We start from the raw sequence: 22,716 nt of genomic DNA on the forward strand, positions 1-22,716 counted from the left end.
CAGTGATTGTCACCTTTGCCCCCTGTCAAGTGACATTTCGCGTGAGTGTCAAAGGGCTTCCTTTACCCCGTCAAACAGCAGTCGAACGTGGTTACGTATCCAGATGTGGACGGCAGACTAACGTTTACCGAACGAAAACAGTAGAGGAAAAGCAGGGAAATGAAGCCTTGCGAGAGGACATCTGCAGGTCTCTTAATTTCACGGGATGTGCGGGCCCGAATTCTGGAAAAAGGCCGTAGCCACCATGTCAACTAAGGGAAAGGCCGGCGCCTTCGCCCACTGCGCATGCGCAGTGAGCACCCTGCCCGGCTGCCGGGTGGCAAGGGCTACGGAGGCAGAGGCGTGCGCCTGCGCGCGGCGTCTCCGGAGCCTCCCGCTGAAGGCCGCCTCCTCCTCCCCGCCCTCCGCCGCGATCTCCGGAGCTGCTCGGGCATCGCAGCGCAGGAGCTGGAGGTTCGCTCCGCCGCCCCGAGCCCCGAGCCGCAGGGCACCGGGTGGGCGGCAGCGGCCCGTAGAGTGGCGTGGCCGCCCTCGCCCCTCGCCATCTCCGTCGCCCGCGCCCGCTCGGGGACTGGCGGGCCGCGGCGCATCTGCGCTCTGGGCGCGCAGCCGGCCCTGCCCTGCCCTCCGGCTGTAGCTGGCCGTCGTGTCGCGCCCCCCGCCCGGCCGCGCGCTTCCAGCCCGCTGGCCTTCCCTTAGGGCAGCCCGGCCCCGGAGAGCCCGGCGCGCCCGGCCGGCGGCGAGATGAGCTTCTTCGGCTTCGGGCAGAGCGTGGAGGTGGAGATCGTGCTCAACGATGCGGAGAGTAGGAAGCGGGCCGAGCACAAGACGGAGGACGGGAAGAAGGAGAAATATTTCCTTTTCTACGACGGCGAGACGGTCTCCGGGAAGGTGAGCCTCGCGCTCAAGCACCCCAACAAGCGGCTGGAGCACCAGGGCATCAAGATCGAGTTCATCGGGCAGATCGGTGAGTCGGCGCCCGGGGCCTCCCTCCCCCACCCCCATGTCCTCGCGCCGCGCCGGGCGCCCACTCGGGGCGGGACCCCGGGCTGCTCCGGCGAGGCCTGCGGTCCCCACGCGTCCCCCTGCGGTCTGAGACCCGCCCGCCCGTGGCCGCTGCCGCGTTACCGTTTTCCCTGCCCAAAGGGACAGCTCGCCACGAGGCGTGGCGGTGCCCAGGGTCCCGGGCGCGACCCCGCTGTGCCCCTTGGTGGCGGGCACCGCGGCGCAGAATGCCCAGGTGTCCCATCCCCATGCCGCTCAGATGACACAGACCCACCAAAACCTCAACAAAACCCTTCCGGGATTTAGGGATTTCGGAGCGAGAGGCCCAGCCTTTAGCCTGCAGGTGGGCTTGTTAGCGGGAGCCTTGCCTTCCTCCGGACCCCGAATTTGGCTGGTCTGTGGCTCAGTTGCAGTCTCACCCGCCCCCTTGTCACTTCTAGGTGTGATGTGGGCGACATGGCTCACCAGGGCCTCCTCTCTCACCTTATCTCTGAACTTCCTGTCTTGTACACGTTTTGAGGGAAAAGCCCTGCAGCCTTCGGATCCAGCGTTTCTGTCCACCTAAGCCTGTATTTCTAAGCCTTCTCGATTAGAGCGTTCGTTTCCCGGCGACTCGTTTTCTCCTTAAAGACAAAGAAATGATGCTCCAAAGACTAAAAGTGAAGTGGTCAAAATCGCTCAGTGCTCCAACAGTCTTTAATCGTGATAATTAATAACTGGCTTTGGACCATAAAAGGCAGTTAACCACTGCCAGAAGGTTTTGGAAGCTGCCAGTCAAGATGCAATTGTCTCCAGTGCTAAGGCTCTTTGGAGTTTTCCTGTTTATGAAAACTCCCATGCACTTCTGGAAGTAAATTGGTGTTTTTTTTTGTCACAGTGAACACCCCCGTGTGGGTTGGAAACCTCTGGCAGAGAATTCATGCCCTATGCCACATGCTGCATGTTTAACTCTGCTTTTAGGCACTTCCTGGGAAAGCTTGTTAGATGCTCTCTCAAGTCCTCAGAGTACAGCGAAGAAATCTGTTTTCCTCTTTTACAAAGGCCAGAAGCACTGGCCCCGGGTAGGAGGGGCCTGGGGAAGGGGAGTTCTGCACAGGTCTCTGCAGGCAGTGCTCAGCCTGAACTGTTTACCTCTGGCATTTCAGAGAATGAAATCAGGTGGAAGACCAGCTGATCCCGCAGGAACCTCTGTCCTTACGTCAAATCCAGAATGAGTGTGGCCTTTTGTGTATCGGAAATAGGTCTAAAGAATGAGCTTCATACCTGCTGCTCTCGGGCTTCTAGCTTAGATAGGATTTCTCAACAGCATGCTATTGACATTTGGGGCCCGGTCATTCCTTTTTGGTGTAGAATGTTTAGCAATGCCCCCCCCCCCGTTTCTACCCACACCATACCAGAAGTACCCCCCAGCTGTAACCTCAAAAATGTCTTGAGATACTGCCTTACGTACTCTACAGGGTAAAAATCCGCCTAATAAAGAGCCACTGAATAGATAGGATGAGTCCAAAATATTTTCAGCTGAGTGTAACATTTGAGGTAGTGAAGTCCTTGCCTGCTTCGCATTAGGATCTTCAAGTAGCAGCTTTAACACTGTTGCATGGATTCTTTGGCTCTGTCATGCCAGTGTAGACAGGCAGGGTTAGCCTGTGTCTGAACCACCGTTCCAGGTGGCCATACCTCGTCAATACAGAAAGATAACCACAATGTCTGCCGCTCCAGCGGGATTGACTGAGCTGCCCCCGGGGGTGGGGGCGCAAAACGGTGTCAAGACCTTCTAGTCCAGTGGTTCTCAACCTTCCTAATGCCGCGACCCTTTAATACAGTTCCTCATGTTGTGGTGACCCCCAATTTCATTGTTACAAACTGAACATAATGAAAGCATAGCGATTAATCACAAAAACAATATGTAATTATGTATGTGTTTTCCGATGGTCTTAGGCAACCCCTGTGGGCAAAGGGGTCGCGACCCACAGGTTGAGAAACGCTGTTCTAGTCTAACCGAAGAGGCTTCTTGCTGCACCTGCCCTGACTGGTTTCTTGTCTAACTCCTTGGATCCCGGAATAGCATCCCTGCTGAGTTTTCTCAGAATGTTTTATTGCTTCCATTGATGACTCTTCCTGGGCCCCTGAGCACTCACTCTGGGCTGACTTGACCTTGTGACTTTGGGGATGCCGTGCCCTTCGCTGGGCCGCTTTCTTCCCTGTAAGACAAGGATAACAAAAATCAGCCCGTGAGAATGCCGTGAGGTCAGAGGGTTGTGCTCCATGCAGCGCGTGGCGTATCTGTGCCATGTACCTAAGGCAGCGTGCCGGCCGACCTCAGGGCACCAGAGCGAGGCCAGTGAGTAATTTTGTTGAAGTTGTGGTCTTGTGGTTTTCTCCTTCATTGCACTCTTTGGCTGTGTATGAAGTGGGTGGAACTTGGTCAGATTCTTTCTGAGATCTGGCTGTATGGTAAGAAAGTTGATTGATATCATTGTGCTCTGTCCCCTTCCTCATTGATTTCCATTTTAAATCAAATTTTTTCTTATAAACAGTAGTCTCTTTGATTTGGTTCTTCTCTCTCTCTCTCTCTCTCTCTCTCCTTTCCCTTCCTTCCTTTTTTCCTTCCTTCCTCCCTCAGAAGAGTTCTGTATCTTGAAAATGAAGTAGTTTATGTAATTAATCTTATCCTTATGACTAATTTATTTTTCCTCCAGATGAAAGTGTATTTGTCACTGGCTGGAGGGGGTCAGTGTGTGTGGGGGGGAGGGGAACATATGTAATACTTTCAACAATAAAGAATTATTAAAAAAAAAAAAAAGAAAGAAAGTATGTTTGTCCCACTTGTGTATTCACTAGAGGGACAGCCTGGTATATGCAGGAGGCAACTCAGCTGGTTATTTAAATTAGAAAAGGCTCAGTTTATAATAATACAGATTTTGCTAAGGTCAAGTCTTGTAAGGACTAGAGATAATATACATGAAGTGCAAGGCTTGGCACATGTAGTAAGTGCTCAGTAAAAAGGAGTTAAGATGATCATTGTCCTTTTCTCTTTCCGTGTTAAGCCGGACCATCTAGAAGCTCCCAGGGGCTAGGCATTTAAAACATTTCACCTGTAGTTACCCCTGATTCCTATGCAGACTCTCTCTCCATGGGGAATGTTCGAAGCAGGTTAGCCTCCCCTTTCGTCTGCCTGGCCACAGTGCCTTCCCAGTGTCTTCTCCTGGAAGGTACAGTAGCCCACACAAAACTTTATGGAAGGGACTCTGCACAGGGTCCTTGCAGAAATAGCTACTCGGACCCCTTTGTGCCCCATTCTCCTAGTGGCCCAGGCCCTGCTCAGAAAAGCTCCTGTCTCCTTTGTTGTTGTTAATCCTCGCCCGAATATTTTTCCATTGATTTTTAGGGAGAGGGAAAGACAGTAAGAAACATCGATATGAGAGAAACACATTGATTGGTTGCCTCCTGCACCAGCCCTGACCAGGGCCCAGGCCGGGGAGGAGCCTGCAACCAAGGTATGTGCCCTTGACTGGAATCGAACCTGGGACCCTTTGGTCCGCCGGCCAACGCTCCTATCTTGATGATGATTTAGAGATAGCTTTTGTTCCTGGTCCCTTCTCACTCCATAACTTGCTCTCGTAATCTCATCTGCACCCATGACTTCAGTGGCTTTTTATATTCACATGACTCCCAAATTCCTTCTTTGTTCTGACCTGTCCTCTCTTCTGAGTTCCATGCCTGTGTTTCTCACTGCCTGCTAAATATCTCCACCTGGATACCCCAACCCCAGGTCCCTCAAAGAGGCATCCAAAACAGAAACCCTTTCTCTGCCAGCCCTGCCGCTCTGTGGGTTTTGTTTGTTTTTGTGTTTTTTTTCCGTTTTGGCTTCTGGCACCTGCATCCATTCAGCCTCAGAAATTTGGGAGTCATCTGAGACGCTTCATTCCTCCCCCCATACAACTAATTGGCTTCTTTTTTCTTTTTTTCTTTTTCTTTTTTAGAGAGAGGGAGAGAAAGAGAAAGATCGATGTGAGAGCAAACATCGATTGGCTACGTCCTGCACACCCCCTACCGGGGGATCCAGCCTGCAACCCAGGCATGTGCCCTGACTGGGAATCGAAGGGGCAATCTTTGGGTGCACAGGATGACACCCTACCAACCGAGCCACGCCGGCCAGGGCTTCCTCTCCATTCTTAATGCATTTATTCTTTCTGTTTGTAGCAAGTAGTCTCCTAACTGGCTTTCCTGCCTTTGTTTTCCTCTTCTTTCAATTCACCGCCTGTAACAGTAAACTGTCTAAAAGGCAATTCTAACATTGTCAGGCCTCTCCTTAAAATTCTTCTCATCGATTCCCTAGTGGGTAAAGGGGGAAGTATGTGCAACTCTGTCTGAGCTGGCCCCTGCCGTTGGATGTATCTGAGCTCATCATGACCAATCAAGCCTGTACTTTAAAAACTCCAGAGAATTTCTCTATTTTAATTTACTCACCCAGGAAATGCTAAGTAAAAGGCACATTGAGATGAAATCGATTGATTCTAGCCCGTTAGTAAGTTGTGGCAGGGCGTGGAGCAGAGCTGCGCCTGGCCGGCTACGGGCAGCTTGGGTATGACTGCCCGACAGGTTTCCTGGGGCCCAAGAGATCCGAGCAGAGTGGCCAGCACGAATCGTAGCTGGGTTGCCAGTTAGCAAGTAGTGCGTGGGGAAAGCAGGGTGAGAGGAAGCTCGCTGCAGGTCTTTTTGCCTTTGCTAACTTCGCTTCTCCCAAGCCCACCATGGAGCCTGGACCACACATGGTCCGGGCCCAGCAGCAAGTCTCAGCTTCTTTCAGGGGATGACCCTGTGCTGCCCAGCCGGCTCCATTTCCTCCCAAAGTGGCAGGTTCGCTCCTCAGCTGTTGGTGGCAAGTTTCACCATGAAAGCATCCTTCTGCAAAACTCATTTCCTCCTGGGAGGCTGGAGACAGAAGTTACCTTAACGAAACCACTTGGTCAATTCCGACTTTTAACTTGAAATGGCTAGTCCCCGAGGGTTTGGGGGGCCCGGAAGAGCTAGGCATGACTTGTGCCTGCATCTTTGGGGAAAAATAGAGGCAGTTGACTGCCTCTTTAGGATCCAAACCTCTCACTTGAACAGACTTGGATTGTTTTATTTAAATCCTGTCAGAGGAAACCAAACTTCCTGGCAAGCGACAGAATATGGTGCTATTTCTGCCCCTTTGCCTTAACAGTGTTTGCAAAAGCACTGCAAACAGCTTTGAAATTACAAACGAGAAAGTCCAGTCCAGCCCCACTCAGACACCGGTCACTCTTCCGTGACATTTGGTATCATAGCTTGTAGTAACGTGTGTCCCAGAGGAAAAAACTGAAGCAGAGCATGATGCTATGCAGGGAAGGCCCTCTTCCGCCAGGGGTCCTGGCCACAGCCAGGTTCCCCTGCTGGGTCAGGCAGCCCGTTGCTAGGATCCTCAGATGCTGGCAGCCTGACTGCTCTCTGAGGGCTCACAGGCCGCCTCTGTTTGTTTCTCATGGTGCCGTTGAGCTGTGTAGTCACGTTTGTGTGTTTTTCCATCCTCCTTTTCCCATCTTTCTCTTGGCTCTGGGATCTTCCATTAAAGATCGTGGATGTTGGGGCCTTGCTCTGCCTGCTTTTGTCCCCTGAAACTATGGCTGGAATCCAGTGCTTGGGAATTGAGGCAACAGGTTCCCCAGTCGAGGGGTCAGAGCCCACGTAAGAGCCAGGATCATCCACTAGGGCTCATGGTTCCCTGGACCAGCAGAAGTGGAGGAGCCCTGGACGTGGGCTGGCCAGTGGCTCTGCCCCTGCCCAGTCACTACACATTGTTTTACTGAGGAGCACAGTTCCTGATTTTAGAACTAGCATTGGTTGCTCACCTTTTCCCCCCATCATTTGCAACTGTCGTCTCCCATCTAGCGACTTTGTGGATGATCACTCACTACCCAGAATGCTGCCCACTGCTGGTTCCATTTAGTGTTTGGGAGAGAAGGTGGGTTGTTTGTAATATAAGATGGATCACAGTGTAACTACATAGGAAATCAGCAACAACTGTAATCACAGAATACAATGTACATTCACACAGGTGTAGCAGCACTGTATGTAACCACACCACCGCCACCTTTGGGGAGGCAAGAGAGTGGGTACTTTGACCGAGGATGGTCTTGATCGTTATGGAGACCCAGACCTTGCACTGTCCAGGGTGGACCCAGAGCACATGTACCTCTGCCCCACGTCCCCTGATGCTGAGGCATCCCTGAGAGAGATCGCCTGCTGTGTTCTGACGATCCAGGACCAGGCCTGTGGGTGGTTCTCTCTATCCCCAAACAGCCAACAGCAGAAGTGGGTGGCGGTGTGCTCTGCCTGCTCCATTTTCCCATTTTGTCTATCCTACTTCAGGGTGCAGCCTAGCATTGGCTTGAAGCTCAGAAATACCTACCCCAGGGCTGGACCTTGACTGCACCTTGGCCATGTGTAGTCACAGTCAGTATTAAATGTCCGCCATGCAGCCGGGTGGGTTGGGGAGGATGCTGGGAATCTGGGCATATAGGCCTTACCTCTAGTCACCATGTGTAGAGTACTAGCAGAAGTTAATAGTTAAATAGCAGAGTACAAAGAGGCTAAGAATAATATAGGATAAGTGGGTGGCATGAGCTTATATCAGCGAAATATACCAAAACTATTTCCAGGGGAGGTTGAACTTAAGAGCATTGCTTCTCAAAGTGGGGTCCCAGGACCAGTGGGATCAGCCCCCTCCCCCAGACCCCTTGAATCAGACTGGGAGTGGGGCCCAGCAATATGTGTTTTCATAAGCCCTCTTAAGTCCGTGGTCGGCAAACTGGCTCGCGAGCCACATGCGGCTCTTTGGCCCCTTGAGTGTGGCTCTTCCTAAGCCTTAGGAGTACCCTAATTAAGTTAATAACAATGTACCTACCTATATAGTTTAAGTTTAAAAAATTTGGCTCTCAAAGGAAATTTCAATCGTTGGACTGTTGATATTTGCCTCTGTTTACTAATGCGTTTGCCGACCACTGCTCTAAGTGATTCTGATGTCCATTGCAGTCTTGGAGCCACTGTTTTAAATGGAGGTAATAACATTAAAACTTGTATGTCAGATTGGCCACATGAATCAGCTAGCAGCTAATATATATATATGTTAACCTCACCAGAGGATGTTTTGTCATTGATTTTTTTAGAGAGAGTGGAAGAGAGAAGGAAAGAGAAAGAAATATCTGTGTGAGAGAAACACATCGATTGGTTGCCTCCTGCAGGTGTCCCAACCAGGGCTTGGGCTGTGGAGGAGACTGCAGCCAAGGTACGTGCCCTTGACCAGAATCTAACCCAGGACCCTTCGGTCCGCAGGCCGATGCTCTCTCCACTGAGCCAAGCTGGCTAGGGCCTAGCAGCTAATATTTTGAGTGTTTGCTATCTATTAGGTACTATTCTAAGTCCTGTCCCTTCATTGCCTCCTTTAATTCTCACAAAACCTTTTTAATGTGCTTTTAAAAATGTGTTTTTGATAGTGGTTCCCCTGATGTGTCCCTTACTATGGCCTGCCCTGCTGTCCTGAGCAGGATTACATGGGGTTCTTACTGTGCCACGGGATTTCTCTATATAAAACGGAAGTGTTTGGAAAGGGGGAGGTGGAGGGAGATCAGTATATGAGGAATGCAGTGAAGGAGCGGGTCAGGAATAACACTGGTCTGTTGCGGGGGGTGGGGGAGGATGAGGTCTTTAGGAGATAGGTGCCCACAGATGGAATGAAGCCCCTTGCCAGGCCCCAGGTAGCTCAGGGTCTGATAGAGGAGGCCGATGCTCTCTCCGCAGAACTCTACTATGACCGCGGGAACCACCATGAGTTTGTGTCGCTGGTGAAGGACTTGGCCCGGCCTGGAGAAATCACCCAGTCACAGGCCTTCGACTTCGAATTCACCCACGTGGAGAAGCCGTATGAGTCCTACACGGGGCAGAATGTGAAGCTCCGGTAAGTTGTGCCCACTTCGCCCCAGAGACTGCCCCCCTGTGGAGCAGGACCTGAAGCTGTCCACGTTTTCAAGAGTCTATAAAGGTATCGGGAAGGAAGAATGCAGAGAGCAGTGGTCTGCTGGTAAATGGTTAGAGCAGGCTCTCTGGGAGGAAAAACCCCTGCTTTAGCATTTGTTAATTGCTGGAGTGTAGATCTTCCCACCATGGCCAATTCCAAGCCATCACTCTGACAGCCCGAATGCACAGTTGGGGAGAGATGTACAGTAACCACATTTAGCAAACATTACCGACATACGGGGACACTAAATATAAATTCCCCAAGAGCAGAAAATTGTAGCAACATAATTAGGAAGCATTGCATTTTTTTTGGTATGTATTACCTTTGTTTATAATATAATTCATTCAATTGTAAGTTTATATAATTGCAAATAATTGCTGTGTTTAACCACTGCTTCATAAAATTCCTGAAAATTCAGCAGTCGACGTTCATCAGGACATACTGACCCTTGATCCAGTTCTCAGGACAGCAGTGTGATCCTGAGCTCTGTCACTCAGCTTTCTCACTAGAAAAGTGGGTAATAGGTTTGTTTCTAATTCTAGATCTGCCTGCTCCATCTTTTGGGGGGTGAAGAGAGAATAAAATGTAAGCGTGTACCAAGTTCTTCAAAGATTAATGAGCACAATTTGAGGACATGGGATTGCTTTTATTGTTCCAGTCTTGGGAACTCTGAGGATAGGGACTGGTCCCAGGGCCTCTGGGGTTAAAAAAAAAAAAAAAAAATGCAGAGCAGCTCTAGCCTGTTGGATGGAACCCAGGGTTATGTGATGTCACTGGGATGAAGCAGGCTTCCTCCTTCGCTCTGGACACCTGGTCCCAGGTCTTGGTACTGTCTTGTAAGATCAGCTTGTTCTCCTCACCTGAAGGCCTGGGTTTAGGATGCTGCAGACTTTTTTTTTCCCCTTTTACTTAATCTTTTATTTTTCAGTTACTGTTGACATACGATACTATATTAGTTTCACATATGCAACATAGTGATTAGACATTTATATAACTTACGAAGTGATCACCCTAATAAGCCTAATAACCACCGGTACCATACATAGTTATTAGAATACTACTGACTGTACCCCTTATTATTGACTTCACATCCCCGCAGTTTGTACTTGTAATCCCTGCCCCCTTTCCACCCTCCCACAATTCCCTTCCCATCTGACAATCATCAGTTTGGTCTGTGAAAGCAGGGACCCCAAAGAGATAGACGTATGTATATCCACACTCATAACAGCATATTCACAGGAGCCAAAATGTGGACGCCCCCTGAATGCCCCTCGGCAGATGACTGGATGAAGAAAATGTGGATAAAACAAAACATACAATGAAATGTTATTTAACCTTGAAAAGGAAAGAAATCCTGTTCTTTGCTACAACATGGATGAGTCTTGAAAACTATGCTGAGTGAAATAAGCCAGTCGTAAGACAGATACTGTGTGATTTCACTTATAGGAGTCAAAATTATAGAGACAGAAAGCAGAGTGATGGTTGCCAGGGGCTGAGGGGAGGGGGAATGGAGAGTTGGTGTTTAATGGGAACAGTTTCAGTTGGGGAAGTTAAAAAAGTTCAGGAGATGGATGATGGTGATGGTGGCACAACAATGCGAATGGACTTAATGTATACTTAAAATGACAAATGGCTAAAATGGTAAATGTAATGTTATATACAGGGTGGACAAAAGTAGGGTTATAGTTATGAATACATGAAACAGTTTATTCTTATATTATTAGTTATTAATTATTGTATTATTTTCTGTACAACAATTGCAAACTTACTTTTGCCCATCCCTGTATATTGTAGAGGACAAAAAAACCATCTTTTTTTCCTACCCATCTTAGGTTCATTTACTGGGCCCTGCAAGTTAGACTGACAAAAGGCAGATTAGCAAGAGAAAAACAAGTTTGTTCACATGTGCATTGTGCATACAAGTGGGACTGTGAGGAGTAACTCAAAGGGCTGGTCAGAACTAGGGCCTATGCAAGCATTTAACCAGAAAAACAATAATTAACATTAAAGAGAAGTGACAAGACAAAGGAAAGAGACTTTGAGCTTCCAGGGGCACAAATTGTGGGAGGTAAACATGGGGAAACGGGAAAGGTAAGGGCGGTTTTAGCGAGGCTGGTTATAGGTTTCTCTCCGCAGTCTCTGGGCTGCTGAGAGTCTAGAGTTGTCTGTGGTGATTAAGACCATCCTGCTCACTTCGGCAGCACATGTAGAACCGGAGCGATAACAGAGAAGGAGGCAATCTGGGCACTGGCTTGTATTTTATTTATGTTTTTGTATTATTATTATTATTGTCTAAAGCAGTGGTTCTCAACCTTCCTAATGCCGCGACCCTTTAATACAGTTCCTCATGTTGTGGTGACCCCCAATTTCATTGTTACAAATTGAACATAATTAAAGCATACCGATTAATCACAAAAACAATATGTGTTTTCCGATGGTCTTAGGCAACCCCTGTGAAAGGGTTGTTCGACCCCCAAATGGGTCGCAGTCCACAGGTTGAGAACCGCTGGTCTAAAGTTTTTTACATATGTCTCTTTTTTCCCCAGTTGAACACCCCCCCCCCCACCCCCGCAGCCATTCCCACCCCCGGCAAGCCCCCACCGCCCCAGTGTCGGTGTCCATTGATTATGCTAATATGCATGCATACAAGTCCTTCGGTTGCTCTCTAACCCCCCTCCCCTGCCATTTGTCTCTGGATCTATTTTTGTTCATCAAATTATGTTGATCATTATATCCCACATATGAGTGAGATCATGTGTCTCCAACTGGCTTATTTCGCTTAGCATAATGCTCTCCAGTTCCATCCATGCGGTTGCAAATGGTTGGAGAAGATTAGCATGGCCCCTGCCATTGCAAGATGACATGCAAATTGTGAAGTGTTCCATATTTAAAAAAAGAAGAAGAAAAAATGTCCTGCTGTCCTGGGAAGGAGGGGCAGGGCAGGAGTTTTCCTTGTTCCTTTCAGCTCTGGATGAGCCAGAGTGGCTTATGTGGGGGTGGCATACTCCAAACCCCTTTCTTCATTCTACCACAATAAAAAAGCAAATAAAGGAAGGTGTTGCTGTACAAATTAGATAAAGACTTTAGGATTCATGTTGAGAAAGAGAGGAGGCCCAGGAGGGAACATCAGCCAAGGGCAGTGTGCAGAAGATGTAAATCCCGCATCAGGGCTTGGACCTTATTCCACAGGCAGAGGGGAAACGTGACAGGATGGTTTGGGGCCCTCTTTCCTTGGTGAGTAGGGGAGTGGTTCTTCTGGAAGAATTTAAAGTCAATATGTGGTATTTAGTGGGTGGGTAGAATGTGGACACAGAACTGTTAGAAGGCTGGAACGAGGGCCTAAGAGTTTTGCTTTAGGGGACACGATGGGAACAGGCAGAAAACCAGGAATGTAATGGACATCCACGGAGCTTCCTAGTGAGTGGAGCTGCAGAGGGGGCTGCTGGGAGGAAGAGATGGCTCGTAGGTAAGATGATGCATCGAGCTTTCACATTTGGAGCACTGGCAGAGGGAGAGGTGTGAGAGTTCACGAGGCGATTGGAAATGCAGGCCTGCCCTCGGGATGCACTATTAGAAACATCTGCTCAGCCCACAGCTGATCCGCTCGTCCAGGAGGGGAGCTCAGGACCTGTGGGCGGGGGTGGTAGGAGCTGAAGCCGGGTAATGGGCTCCTGGGCAACCCTGGGAAGAGCATTTCATAGAGGAGGACGTGTTGTACACTAGCACAGACCTGACGCTGAAAACACGCCCCTGGATTTGGCAAGTGGGAGGCTGGGTGGTCACTTCAGGAGGGCAGTTTCTGTTGGGTGGTGGCAACAGAAGCCAGGGGTGAGGCACAGGGGTGGGTCCCTCTGTGACAGCTGTCTCTGAAGGAAGGTCAGGAATGTGAGGCCTGGACCGTGTTTGGTGGTGGTGGTGGTGGTGGGGGGGGGGGGTTTGATGATTTGGGGACTTTTTTTTTTATATATAAACTCAAAGGAAGAAGCCTTTAGCTGGAGAGAGATTGGACATATCCAATCGGTAAGAAAATTGGAAAAGTTGAAGGATGTGAGGTGTGCCTGGGCATCGGCATTTGGAAAGCCCCTCCCCCGGGTGGTTCTGACGTGCACCCAGATAGATGGAGAGTCGCGCTGCCAGAGGGAGGAGGCGGGAAGGAGGAAAGGATGGGCAGATATGCACACACTTAGGCCCTGGGAGCAGCTCAAAGCAGAGACGGGAGAAAATTGTAAATCTTGACTTGGAAGGCCTGCTTCTTAGCATAGCAAAAGCAGTGTCTTCCCCTGAGAGGGGGAGGGGGAGGCTGGGAGCCTGAGCAGTTAGAAAAGAGTTGGGAACAAATGTCTTGGGGAGTGTGACGGAAGTTGCTGAGATGAATAAAAAGACTGCCAAGCAGCAGTTAGTGCCACCCAGAACAGAGTGGCCTGGTGTGTGGTTGATCTGGTTAGCAGGAAGGCTTGAAAGACAGTTTCATTTAGAAGAAAATATAATTGAAGGGGTGTTTCTTCCCTCCGGGGTATGAGAGTTAAGTCAAGGGGACAGGCGTGATGGGGATGGCCACCCTAAGTGGCCGCTGTAGAAGTCAGGCTTGGCATACTTTCCGATACTCCCCGACTTGTCCCTTCCTGAGGATCCTAGTTCACCGGAGGTTTTCTTTGTCGGAGCACACCAGGTTCTCTCCCTCCTCTGCTGTTTTACTTAGGTTTGCTCTCCCGAATGCCCTTTTCTCTCTCCCCCAGGCCTGCATTCCTGTATCCAAGTTAGCACTTTGTTCTGATTTTTCTATTTCTTTGCCCCCTCCCACAGTGGTCTGTGAGCTTCCCTTGAGATGGTGTCTCTTATTCACCCCATGCCTAGCAATGAATGTTTGCTGAATGAATAGCTGACTTCGTGTCTCCGCTCCTTATTCCTCAATTTAACTGTGAGGGACTTGAAAAATCCTTCTTGATTGAATATTGTTAAACAAACGGGTGTGCAAATTGAAGAGTATAAGACAGATTCTTGTGCCCAAAGAGCCAGAAGCTACTTGAGGACATAAAACCTGTGCACAAATACATGGTAGAGTGTGGCGAGGGCCACGAAAGGCAGAGGAGTGACATGCACCCGGAATACGGAGCGGAGGAATCACTGACTTAGAGCAGCATTCTCCACCCAGAGCATGAGCTCAAAAAGGGGTTCAGGGAAGGGGCTCTGCACCCCCTGGAATTCTAACTGCAAAATGTTGTATGTAAGTGCATCTGGGCATTTTTTCTGGGAGGAGGGTCCAGAGGTAAATTCTCTAAGGAATAAGGACCGCTGTAGGGGGTTCTCTCAAGTGGGCCAGTTTGGCGCATTAACCTAGGTAGCTCTGGACACGGGAGTGTTCCTTCACCCCGCGTCCACATTCTCCAGGTATTTCCTCCGCGCCACCATCAGCCGCCGCCTCAACGATGTAGTCAGAGAGATGGACATTGTCGTGCACACGCTCAGCACATACCCAGAGCTGAACTCCTCCATCAAGATGGAGGTTGGGATCGAGGACTGTCTGCACATTGAGTTCGAGTACAACAAGTCCAAGTAAGTGCCGGGCGCCCCGGTTGTGGAACAGCTATTTCCGGGGGTTAAGATAGAAGCCGATCGGAACACAAAGTGGTGGAAGCCCCTTGCCTGGGATGGTTCATGCTGTGGGAGCGAGCACAGAAATAAGCAGGGAATGTATGTGGCTAAAGGTAGGCTGACCAGGAAATCAAACCTCATTTGACTTAAACTAAGCTTTACTAAATTAAGACGGTACCTTTAAATTAAACAGCCTGTGACGTCTTTCAGAGTCAAGCTAAACTAGCTTTAAGACTAATGGTTTTGGATTCAAAGGACAGCTGTTTCCTTCCACTGCTGAGAATCATCTCAATACCGGTCCATTGTCATCTGTCTCCTGTGACCAGGATGCCCTTAGAAGGCAAATGAGGAAACCAGACACCGCCTCAGGCCGCTGCTTCCTCTCTGAACTGAAATGAATTGTAGCAAAGAGGACCTGCTGCCTTTTCATGAAGGCCTTAAAATAACGTTAGCTGGCAAGTTGGGAAGCCACCTCTGTGTTAAACCGTGTTTACTGTTAGAACACGAAAATACTTAAGGGCTTGTAAATCCCGTGTACAGTTCAGAAATGCACCCCAGCCTCTCTTCAACATAGTGCATTCTTGAATATGTTTGAAGGTCAAATGTGCAGAAGGAAGAGTGTATTCTAGTCACAGAGCCGCCCTTACCACAGCCCCACGGCCAGCCAACCTGGGACAGGGAGCTGAGCCAGAGGCTCACCTGCGAAGGGGCAGGGAACGGGGGCTTTTAAAGCCAGAATATATGTGCTTCTTAGCACAGGGTGAGGGAAAGGTGTGTTTTTTTCCCCTGCCCTGTGGCCTGGAACCAAGTGGGGTGTCAGTAAAATGATCACCATGTCCCAGAGCGGGCCTGCGTGGCCTGGGCTCCAGCTACCAAGTGGGCAGGGCGACAGGAAACGAAGGTTGATCTAAGGCACACGTAAGGGAACAGACTTCTTCCCCTTTCTCCTGACAGTCTTGGGGCTCTGCATGCCTTCCTGAAAAGGAGCCACCAAAGTGCATGCCCACCAATGCCCTGGCCACAGACAAAGGGGGTGGCTGGCAGGCAGTGCCACTAGCAGGGGCTCAGAATAGCCAGTCAGCAGTGAGTTCAGGACCACACTTGGTATGTGAAAGGCACTCAGAGTCAGTGGCGTGACATTGAAGACTGGACGCTTCCAGAATCTGGCCCTGCCCTCGCAGACAGCCACACTGTGAGTGCAGGTCTGAGTGACGTAACCGAAAGGGCCGCGCTGTGAGCCAGCTTCTGTTCTGCCACTAAGAACGTGGGCTAAGGTTAGCAGGTTCTAAAAATGTTTGTACTTCTGGTTCCTGAAAAATGAAGGGCTTGCATCAGGCTAGTGGTCTCGAGCACACACAGAAAGGGTGAGTGAAAGAGGAGAGGGGAGCCAGGGCTCGAGGCCCACCCTCCACAGAGCAGCTTATATATTAATGCTTCTTATGAGATTTTTTTTAGAATAAAGGAATGTTCAGCTTATGAAAGTTGGAAAACCCCTAGAATCTATGTTCTCTAAGCATTCTTTCCAAAATGCTCAGTGGCCTACATTCTGCTTTCATAACTATTCTTAGGTTCTCTACTTAGAATGTCTGCAGCCTTCCCAGTTAGCCTAATAACCATTAGCCTACGTGATGTGGAGTAATGGAAGGCCCAGGCTGGTGTGGCTCGGTTGGTTGAGCATCGTCCCATGCACTGAGAGATCACCGGGTTCAATTCCCAATTAGGACACATGCCAGGGTTGTAGGCTCGATCCCCAGTAGGAGGCGTGCATGAGGCAGCCAATTGATGTTTCTCTCTCCCTCTCCATTTTTCTCTCAAGTCAATACAAACATTAAAAAAAAAAAGAAGAAGAAAAAAAGAAATAATGGAGAGAACACAAGCTTAGGAATTAAGGATTTTGGTTCACATCCTGAGTCTGTCCCCTACTCAAATCCTGGTTAAATTACCTTCTTCAAACTTCCTTTTCTTAACCTAGAATATAAGGAGGTTAAATTCTGAAGTCCCTCCCAACACTCACATCCTGACTCTGATCTTCATGTTTGGAGATGTTGCTCTCTGCCTGCTGTTCCTGACAGGGCTGTGCATGTACCGGCCACCGGAACGGCTGTCTGACTGTGAACAGCACTGTGCCTCGTGGCCAGGTTCCCGACAGCTCAGAGCACGGCCTTGTAAGCAGAGCCCAGGGAGGTGGATGGGACAGACGTGGCATCTTGCTCTGCTGCTCCTGCCTGGCCTGTCGGGTCCAGAGCACACAGAACTTCGCTGCAGGCCATCAAGGCCCAGTTCCCAACAGACATTTTATGGGGCTTAGAGAGGAAGAGCAAGACCTGGCTTCTGCCTTTGTGGGACTGGCCTCTCACACGTTAGGATATCTAAAAAACATACACAAATAGGAAACAGGCCCAGCTGGTGGGGCTCAGTGCTTGAGTGTTGACCCATGAACCAAGAGGTCACCAGTTTGATTCCAGGTCAGGGCACATGCCCAGGTTGCGGGCTCCATCCCCAGTAGGGGGTAGGGGGTGTGCAGGAGACAGCCTATCAGTGATGTTTCTTTTTCATGGATGTTTCTCTCTCTCTACCCCTCTCCCTTCCTTTCTCTCTAAAAAAATCAATAAAAACATATTGAAAAGAAAAAAATATAAAATAAATTAAAAACAAAACATATCAAATGTATAAAAGAAGTTTAGTACTGAGCAGATAGATGAAATCAGCAAGCATGAATGGGTGACATAACATGCTAGAGGAACATCCTTTGAGCTGTAACTGGGAGAATGGGAGGGACAGAAGTTACTTTGATTCACGTAAAGTACATGTTGGGAAATCAGGCTGCCATGCAGCGTGGTGGGATGTGGGTGAGTGTGCACTCTGACCCCACCTTTAGCCAGCACGCAGGGCAGAGTACCCTCTCCTGAGACCAGAGAGGCCGGGAAGTACACAAAGGGTTGGCTGCTGTACACACACCTTATTTTCTTTACTTTCTCTTCCCCAGATACCACTTGAAAGATGTCATTGTGGGGAAGATATACTTTCTGCTGGTGCGAATCAAAATCAAGCACATGGAGATCGACATCATCAAGCGGGAAACGACGGGCACAGGCCCCAACGTGTACCATGAGAACGACACGATAGCCAAGTACGAGATCATGGATGGAGCACCAGTGAGAGGTAGGCCTCGTGGCCCCTGGCCCCCCACCACGCCTCGTCTCCAGGCCCTGCACACAACTGTGGAGGGGCGTGAGCGACTGTACTGTTAGTGAGATTTCCGTTAACCTGGAACTGCTTAAGCTCTAACTGTACACCGGGGTCTCCATAAGCAGGAAAGGAGGGCTGAGCCTGTGACGCTGCAGACTGCTACCCGCCTTCCCTCAGCGGAGCTCCGCTTCCGCCTCCTCTACATCATGAGCTTGGACTGGAGATTGAATCTCAAGTTATCCCTGTTTTTGTGTGTGTTTTTTTTAAAAAAAAGCTTGCAAATTGGTTAACAGACACAGTTTGAACATTTTGTAACTTTTGCCTGTTGACATTCTGACATTCTTTGCTGTTAAGGGTCAAGAGATTAATACAGAATAGTCATTTCTGTCACTTAGTTCTGGCTCTGGTAAAACGATTCATTCTCTGCATTCATTCACCAAGTAGAAATACTCTGGCCAGCACTGCCAGAGGCTGCAGTCAGCACTGGGAACTGGACAGAAACTAGTCCTCCCGCCACCCACCTCGGAGCGCTGGGTCGGGTGGGGCTGAGAGCTGTGTTTGGGGAATCTGTGTGATTATTGGGAGACGCCCTCACGGAGGTTCTTCACTGGCTCTGCTGCAGCTGACGATGAAGAGTGTATTCTTTCACTGAGAAGTGCTTGGTGATGCCAAGGTCTAATCCAGGCAGGAGGAGGAGTGTCGTAGCTTAGCAGCCGGGAACACTGGGGACAATGACAGCTTCTCCTTGAGTCGCACCGTGCCAGGTCCTTGGGGAGGGAGGGCTGAGCTCTCCAGACTCTCTGCGCTCCAGTTTTCCACCAGCTGTGCAAGCAGAGCCAATTGTCCTTGTCCTTGTGCAAATGAAACGGGGCAGGGAAACATACGAAACAGCGGATAATTGAAAGATGATTTATATTTAGCTTTACCCTGCATTATAGGCTTGGTCTTTCTCAGTACAACAGCTGCCCTAACTTTGTTCCACTTACGCTGGGAAAGGCATGATGTTAGAGCTGGTGGGGATCTAAAATAGTCTGTAGTTTGTTTCCATAATTTTCCACATGAGAAAATAAGGTCCAAGGAAAGCAACAGAGTTACTGGTTAATGGAGAACTGGGACCAGAATGAAGATTTTGTTTCCCAGACACTATACCATCCGCCAGTCCATCATAGTAGTGATGTCTTTCGGGGGGCAGGCTCTAATTAGGATGGAAGAAAGTGGCATCAAAATTGCTGGGTGATATGATGAGTTTGCTAGAGTTTGACAGTTGGCTCTTGGAAACCCAACAAGTAGACACATTCCATGTGATCAAAAGATGTTTGACAGTGGCTGTCCATCCCCACTGCCACTCATAGTCCTGTGTGGGGATAGTGGGAGGTCATTCAGAAGCACAGCTGGACTAGAAGGGAATTGCAGTCACCTTTTTGCTTCAGCACATCACTGGGCAGCAGAAGGCAGCTTCCCAAAGGCAGAAGCAATGTCCTGCGTTCCATGCCATGCTCAGATGCCCACTCTCCCTACCCTGGCCAGAGTGACTCGTGTAAGGTTGAGTGGCCACTCTGTCCCTCGCTCTGATTCCTGCCTGGCCCTTACAGGAGAGTCTATCCCGATCCGGCTCTTCTTGGCGGGCTACGAGCTCACCCCCACCATGCGGGACATCAACAAGAAGTTCTCCGTGCGCTACTATCTCAACCTGGTGCTGATAGACGAGGAGGAACGGCGCTACTTCAAACAGCAGGTGAAGCCTGGCACCTCCGCCCGACCCCTGGGGGCCTAGTGACAGAACAGGGGGGCTTTGTTCTGCAGAGAGCAGGCTCCCGTCTGGCAGGTTAAGCAGTAAGGCGCAAGTCTCCATGCCACTGTTCGAGTGCCAGAGGCGGAAACGGGTCACCTAGAGCCCCATAGCGAGAATGAGGGTTCCCACAGATACCTAGAGTCTGCCCCCTTGGCCCAACCCCACAGCCACTCTGCCTTCCAGCCCGCAACGTCCAGAGTTCCCTGGGACGGCGGTGGGACAGCTGCTATCTTTGCTGGGAGATAAGCAGATGGGGATATTGCCTAAGATTCCCCGAGAGGAAGTTAGAGCCTCCGGGAAACCCAGCCCCATGCCTTTCTCTCGCGCCGTCATGTTGCCCCTCTCCCAATTTTGCAGGAAGTGGTGTTGTGGCGGAAGGGTGACATCGTACGGAAGAGCATGTCCCACCAGGCAGCCATCGCCTCACAGCGCTTCGAGGGCACGACCTCCCTGGGTGAAGTGCGGACCCCCAGCCAGCTGTCTGACAACAACTGCAGGCAGTAGGCCTCCAGGGCCAAGGAGCTGCTGGGCTCCCACCCAGCACCCCATCTGCCAGACACCAGCGGCTGGGGGCGGGGGGGATGGTGTGAGCTCAGCTGACCCGTTACTTGCAACCTGAAAACAAATCATGTTTTTGACTTAAATTCTTTTTCTGAAGACCCCTGGGGGCTCGGGCCAGGAGGCACTGTCCTGGGGGCTCTGCAGCTGGCGGGGAGAGGTAGCATCCTGAAGCGAGCGTCCCTCTGGGGAAAGGGCCTCACGCACGGGGGCTGCCTCACGCCGCACGGGCAGACAGTGCCAGCATCCTCGGCCCCAGCCTCTGGCCCCTGATGCAGGCTCTGACCATGTCCCTGGGAGTCTGAGCTGCCAACGGGCCCCGGGTGGTCACCTCCTGTCCTCCCCTCAGGTCCCTGAGGGAGGGGCGGAGTTGGGCTGCCCCATCCCCAGTGGCCAGGGTGAGACTCGAGATTAGGAAGCTACCTCTTTGGGAGTCTTGGACGTGGTGCTTTGAAGTTTCCACAAGCCACCTCCTTTCTGGCCTTTCCCTCCCTGCCGGGACCCAGGCAACTCCCTTCTCCATGTTCTATGGACTCTTGTCAGTAACATCCTGGGACAGAGCCTGTGGAAGGGCCTTTGGCTGACTGTCCCTTCACCCATGAAAAATCGTGGCTCAGAGACGCCCTGGGGTCAGTGTCACGTATGGATGGCATCAGTGAACGCTGCATGGAGCTGTCTGCCTTCCATTCCCTCCCGTCAGCTCTAAGGGCTGTGTGGTTCTGGGGTATTGTTTTGTGTGCCCAGCCCACAGGCCTAAACAGGGACATGTTTCCTTTAAGAACAGATCCCAGGAAGGGGCCTTGATCCCTTGCTTCCCTAAGAGTGGATCCTCGTCACGCCTTGCTCTCCATTTAATTTGAGCATTGGGGCTGGGTTTCAGACACTTGACATTTTGTTCTTACTATTGCCCACGCCCCTTCACTCCCCACCTAACCCTCAGGAGGGCGATGAGGACTCACAGGACCTGCCACAGCCTCAGAACTGCTTGCCAAATCATGTCGTCTCCGCCAGGTGACTGGCCAGCGTTGAGGACCGTTGCCGTTTTCCTTTGAAAACATATTACAGACACTCTCGTGGGTGTTCTTGTTCCACCGGAGGGGGTCCCCTCTGCTGTGCTGCACTTGGGCCAGTTGCAGTAACAGTGTTGACAGCCTTTTCTGCTTCACCTGGCAATGACCAGGAATTACTCTGTTGGCCTCCCGCCCCTTCTTGGAGGACAAGCAGACCCCACTGGCCAATAAGGGCAATGTTCGGGGGTCTCGGGTCTCTGTGATTTGGCAAGCAGAGGGGTTGGTTGGTCCCTGTGTCATTTTCCAGTTAGTGTGGGATATAGGGATGACTCGTCTTCAAATTTTAGTACAATCATGGGCCTTTGGGCTGGGCCCAAGGATCAGGACTGCGACTAGAAAGGCATTTGGGCTAACACTCGAGGTTGACTGGGGGCAGCATCACCAAGGTGAGCTGGTTTTCCCAGGCTGGGCCCTGAGTTCTGTACAACGGACAATCCCCATGGGGACAGGGCCACTTGTCCAGCTGTCCCTGGATTTTCAAGGCTGGGACGAAAGTGCGTGGGGGAGGCGGGCTCTGTGCTCCTTGCCTTCCGCAGAGCCTGAGACGGCTCTGGTGGGCCTCCCGGTAGATGGTGTTCTAGCTGGAAAGCACCTGACAATTCCTCTACGTCCCTAGACAACACAAATCCATCCTCCGACTTTTGTAACATCTTAAATCTTTCTTCTGGGAGAACTAGAAGATAGAATTTGCTTTTATTCTCTCAGGACCTGTGCACAAGCTAGACCTTACGTTTCCTCTTATTCTGCCCTCACTCCCCACTAATTTGCCCAACTGTGGGAGTGAGGGGAGGCTCCTGTCCCCGTTCCAGGTCTCTACACCTAGGAGTGCATAGGTACTAAACCAAGCAGTGCAACTTGTCATTAAGCAGCTGCGGTGTTTACACGTTTCTTAATGTATCGTCTTTTCAATGGCTGTATTTTAAAAAAAAGAGCGCTTGTTTCAGTTGTCTCTCTGATTAAAGGCAGCCCTGTGCTCGGAGGCATCGTGCCCACGGTCCACCAGGTTCTGTGGTCTCTTCTGCCTTACGCTGTCGCACCTCACACACAAGGGAAGACAGGTTCCACGGTGCCAGCAAGACGCCTGCCCTCTCTGGCTCTGTGAATAGTGATGGGCACTTTCCTAACACCTGTTCCAGACCAGCACGTGACTGAGAAAGGAAGCCCTATTTACTTCTATCTCGCAACTTGTGCAACTGCTGATGGTTTACACCCCTGTGAAGCCCAGGTGACTCCAGGGCTGGTGAGGAAGGCTAGTGTAAGACGACAAAGAGTTCACCCGGCTGGTGTGCCTCAGAAGAGGTTTCCATGCACCAAGAGGTTGCAGGTCCGATTCCCTGTCAGGGCACATGCCTGGGTTGCAGACTCGATCCCCAGTGGGCGGGGGGGAGGGTGGGGAGGCATGTAGGAGACAGCTGATGTTTCTATCTCTCCCACTCCCTCTCAAATCAATAAAAATATACAAAAAAAATAAA

General features: G+C 50.5%; 1 protein-coding gene across 1 annotated transcript; it reads left to right on the forward strand.

Annotated features, from left to right (window-relative positions):
* Positions 1-526: 526 nt before the first annotated feature.
* Positions 527-22,246, forward strand: VPS26B (VPS26 retromer complex component B). The gene is made up of 6 exons (XM_059675972.1): positions 527-967; positions 8,827-8,983; positions 14,432-14,596; positions 17,622-17,797; positions 19,417-19,559; positions 19,974-22,246. Exons 1-6 carry the CDS (start codon positions 745-747, stop codon positions 20,118-20,120), a joined length of 1,011 nt encoding a protein of 336 aa, XP_059531955.1. The 5' UTR covers positions 527-744; the 3' UTR covers positions 20,121-22,246.
* Positions 22,247-22,716: the final 470 nt, after the last annotated feature.

Source organism: Myotis daubentonii, chromosome 19 (assembly GCF_963259705.1).
Source record: "Myotis daubentonii chromosome 19, mMyoDau2.1, whole genome shotgun sequence".
NCBI lineage: Eukaryota > Metazoa > Chordata > Mammalia > Chiroptera > Vespertilionidae > Myotis > Myotis daubentonii.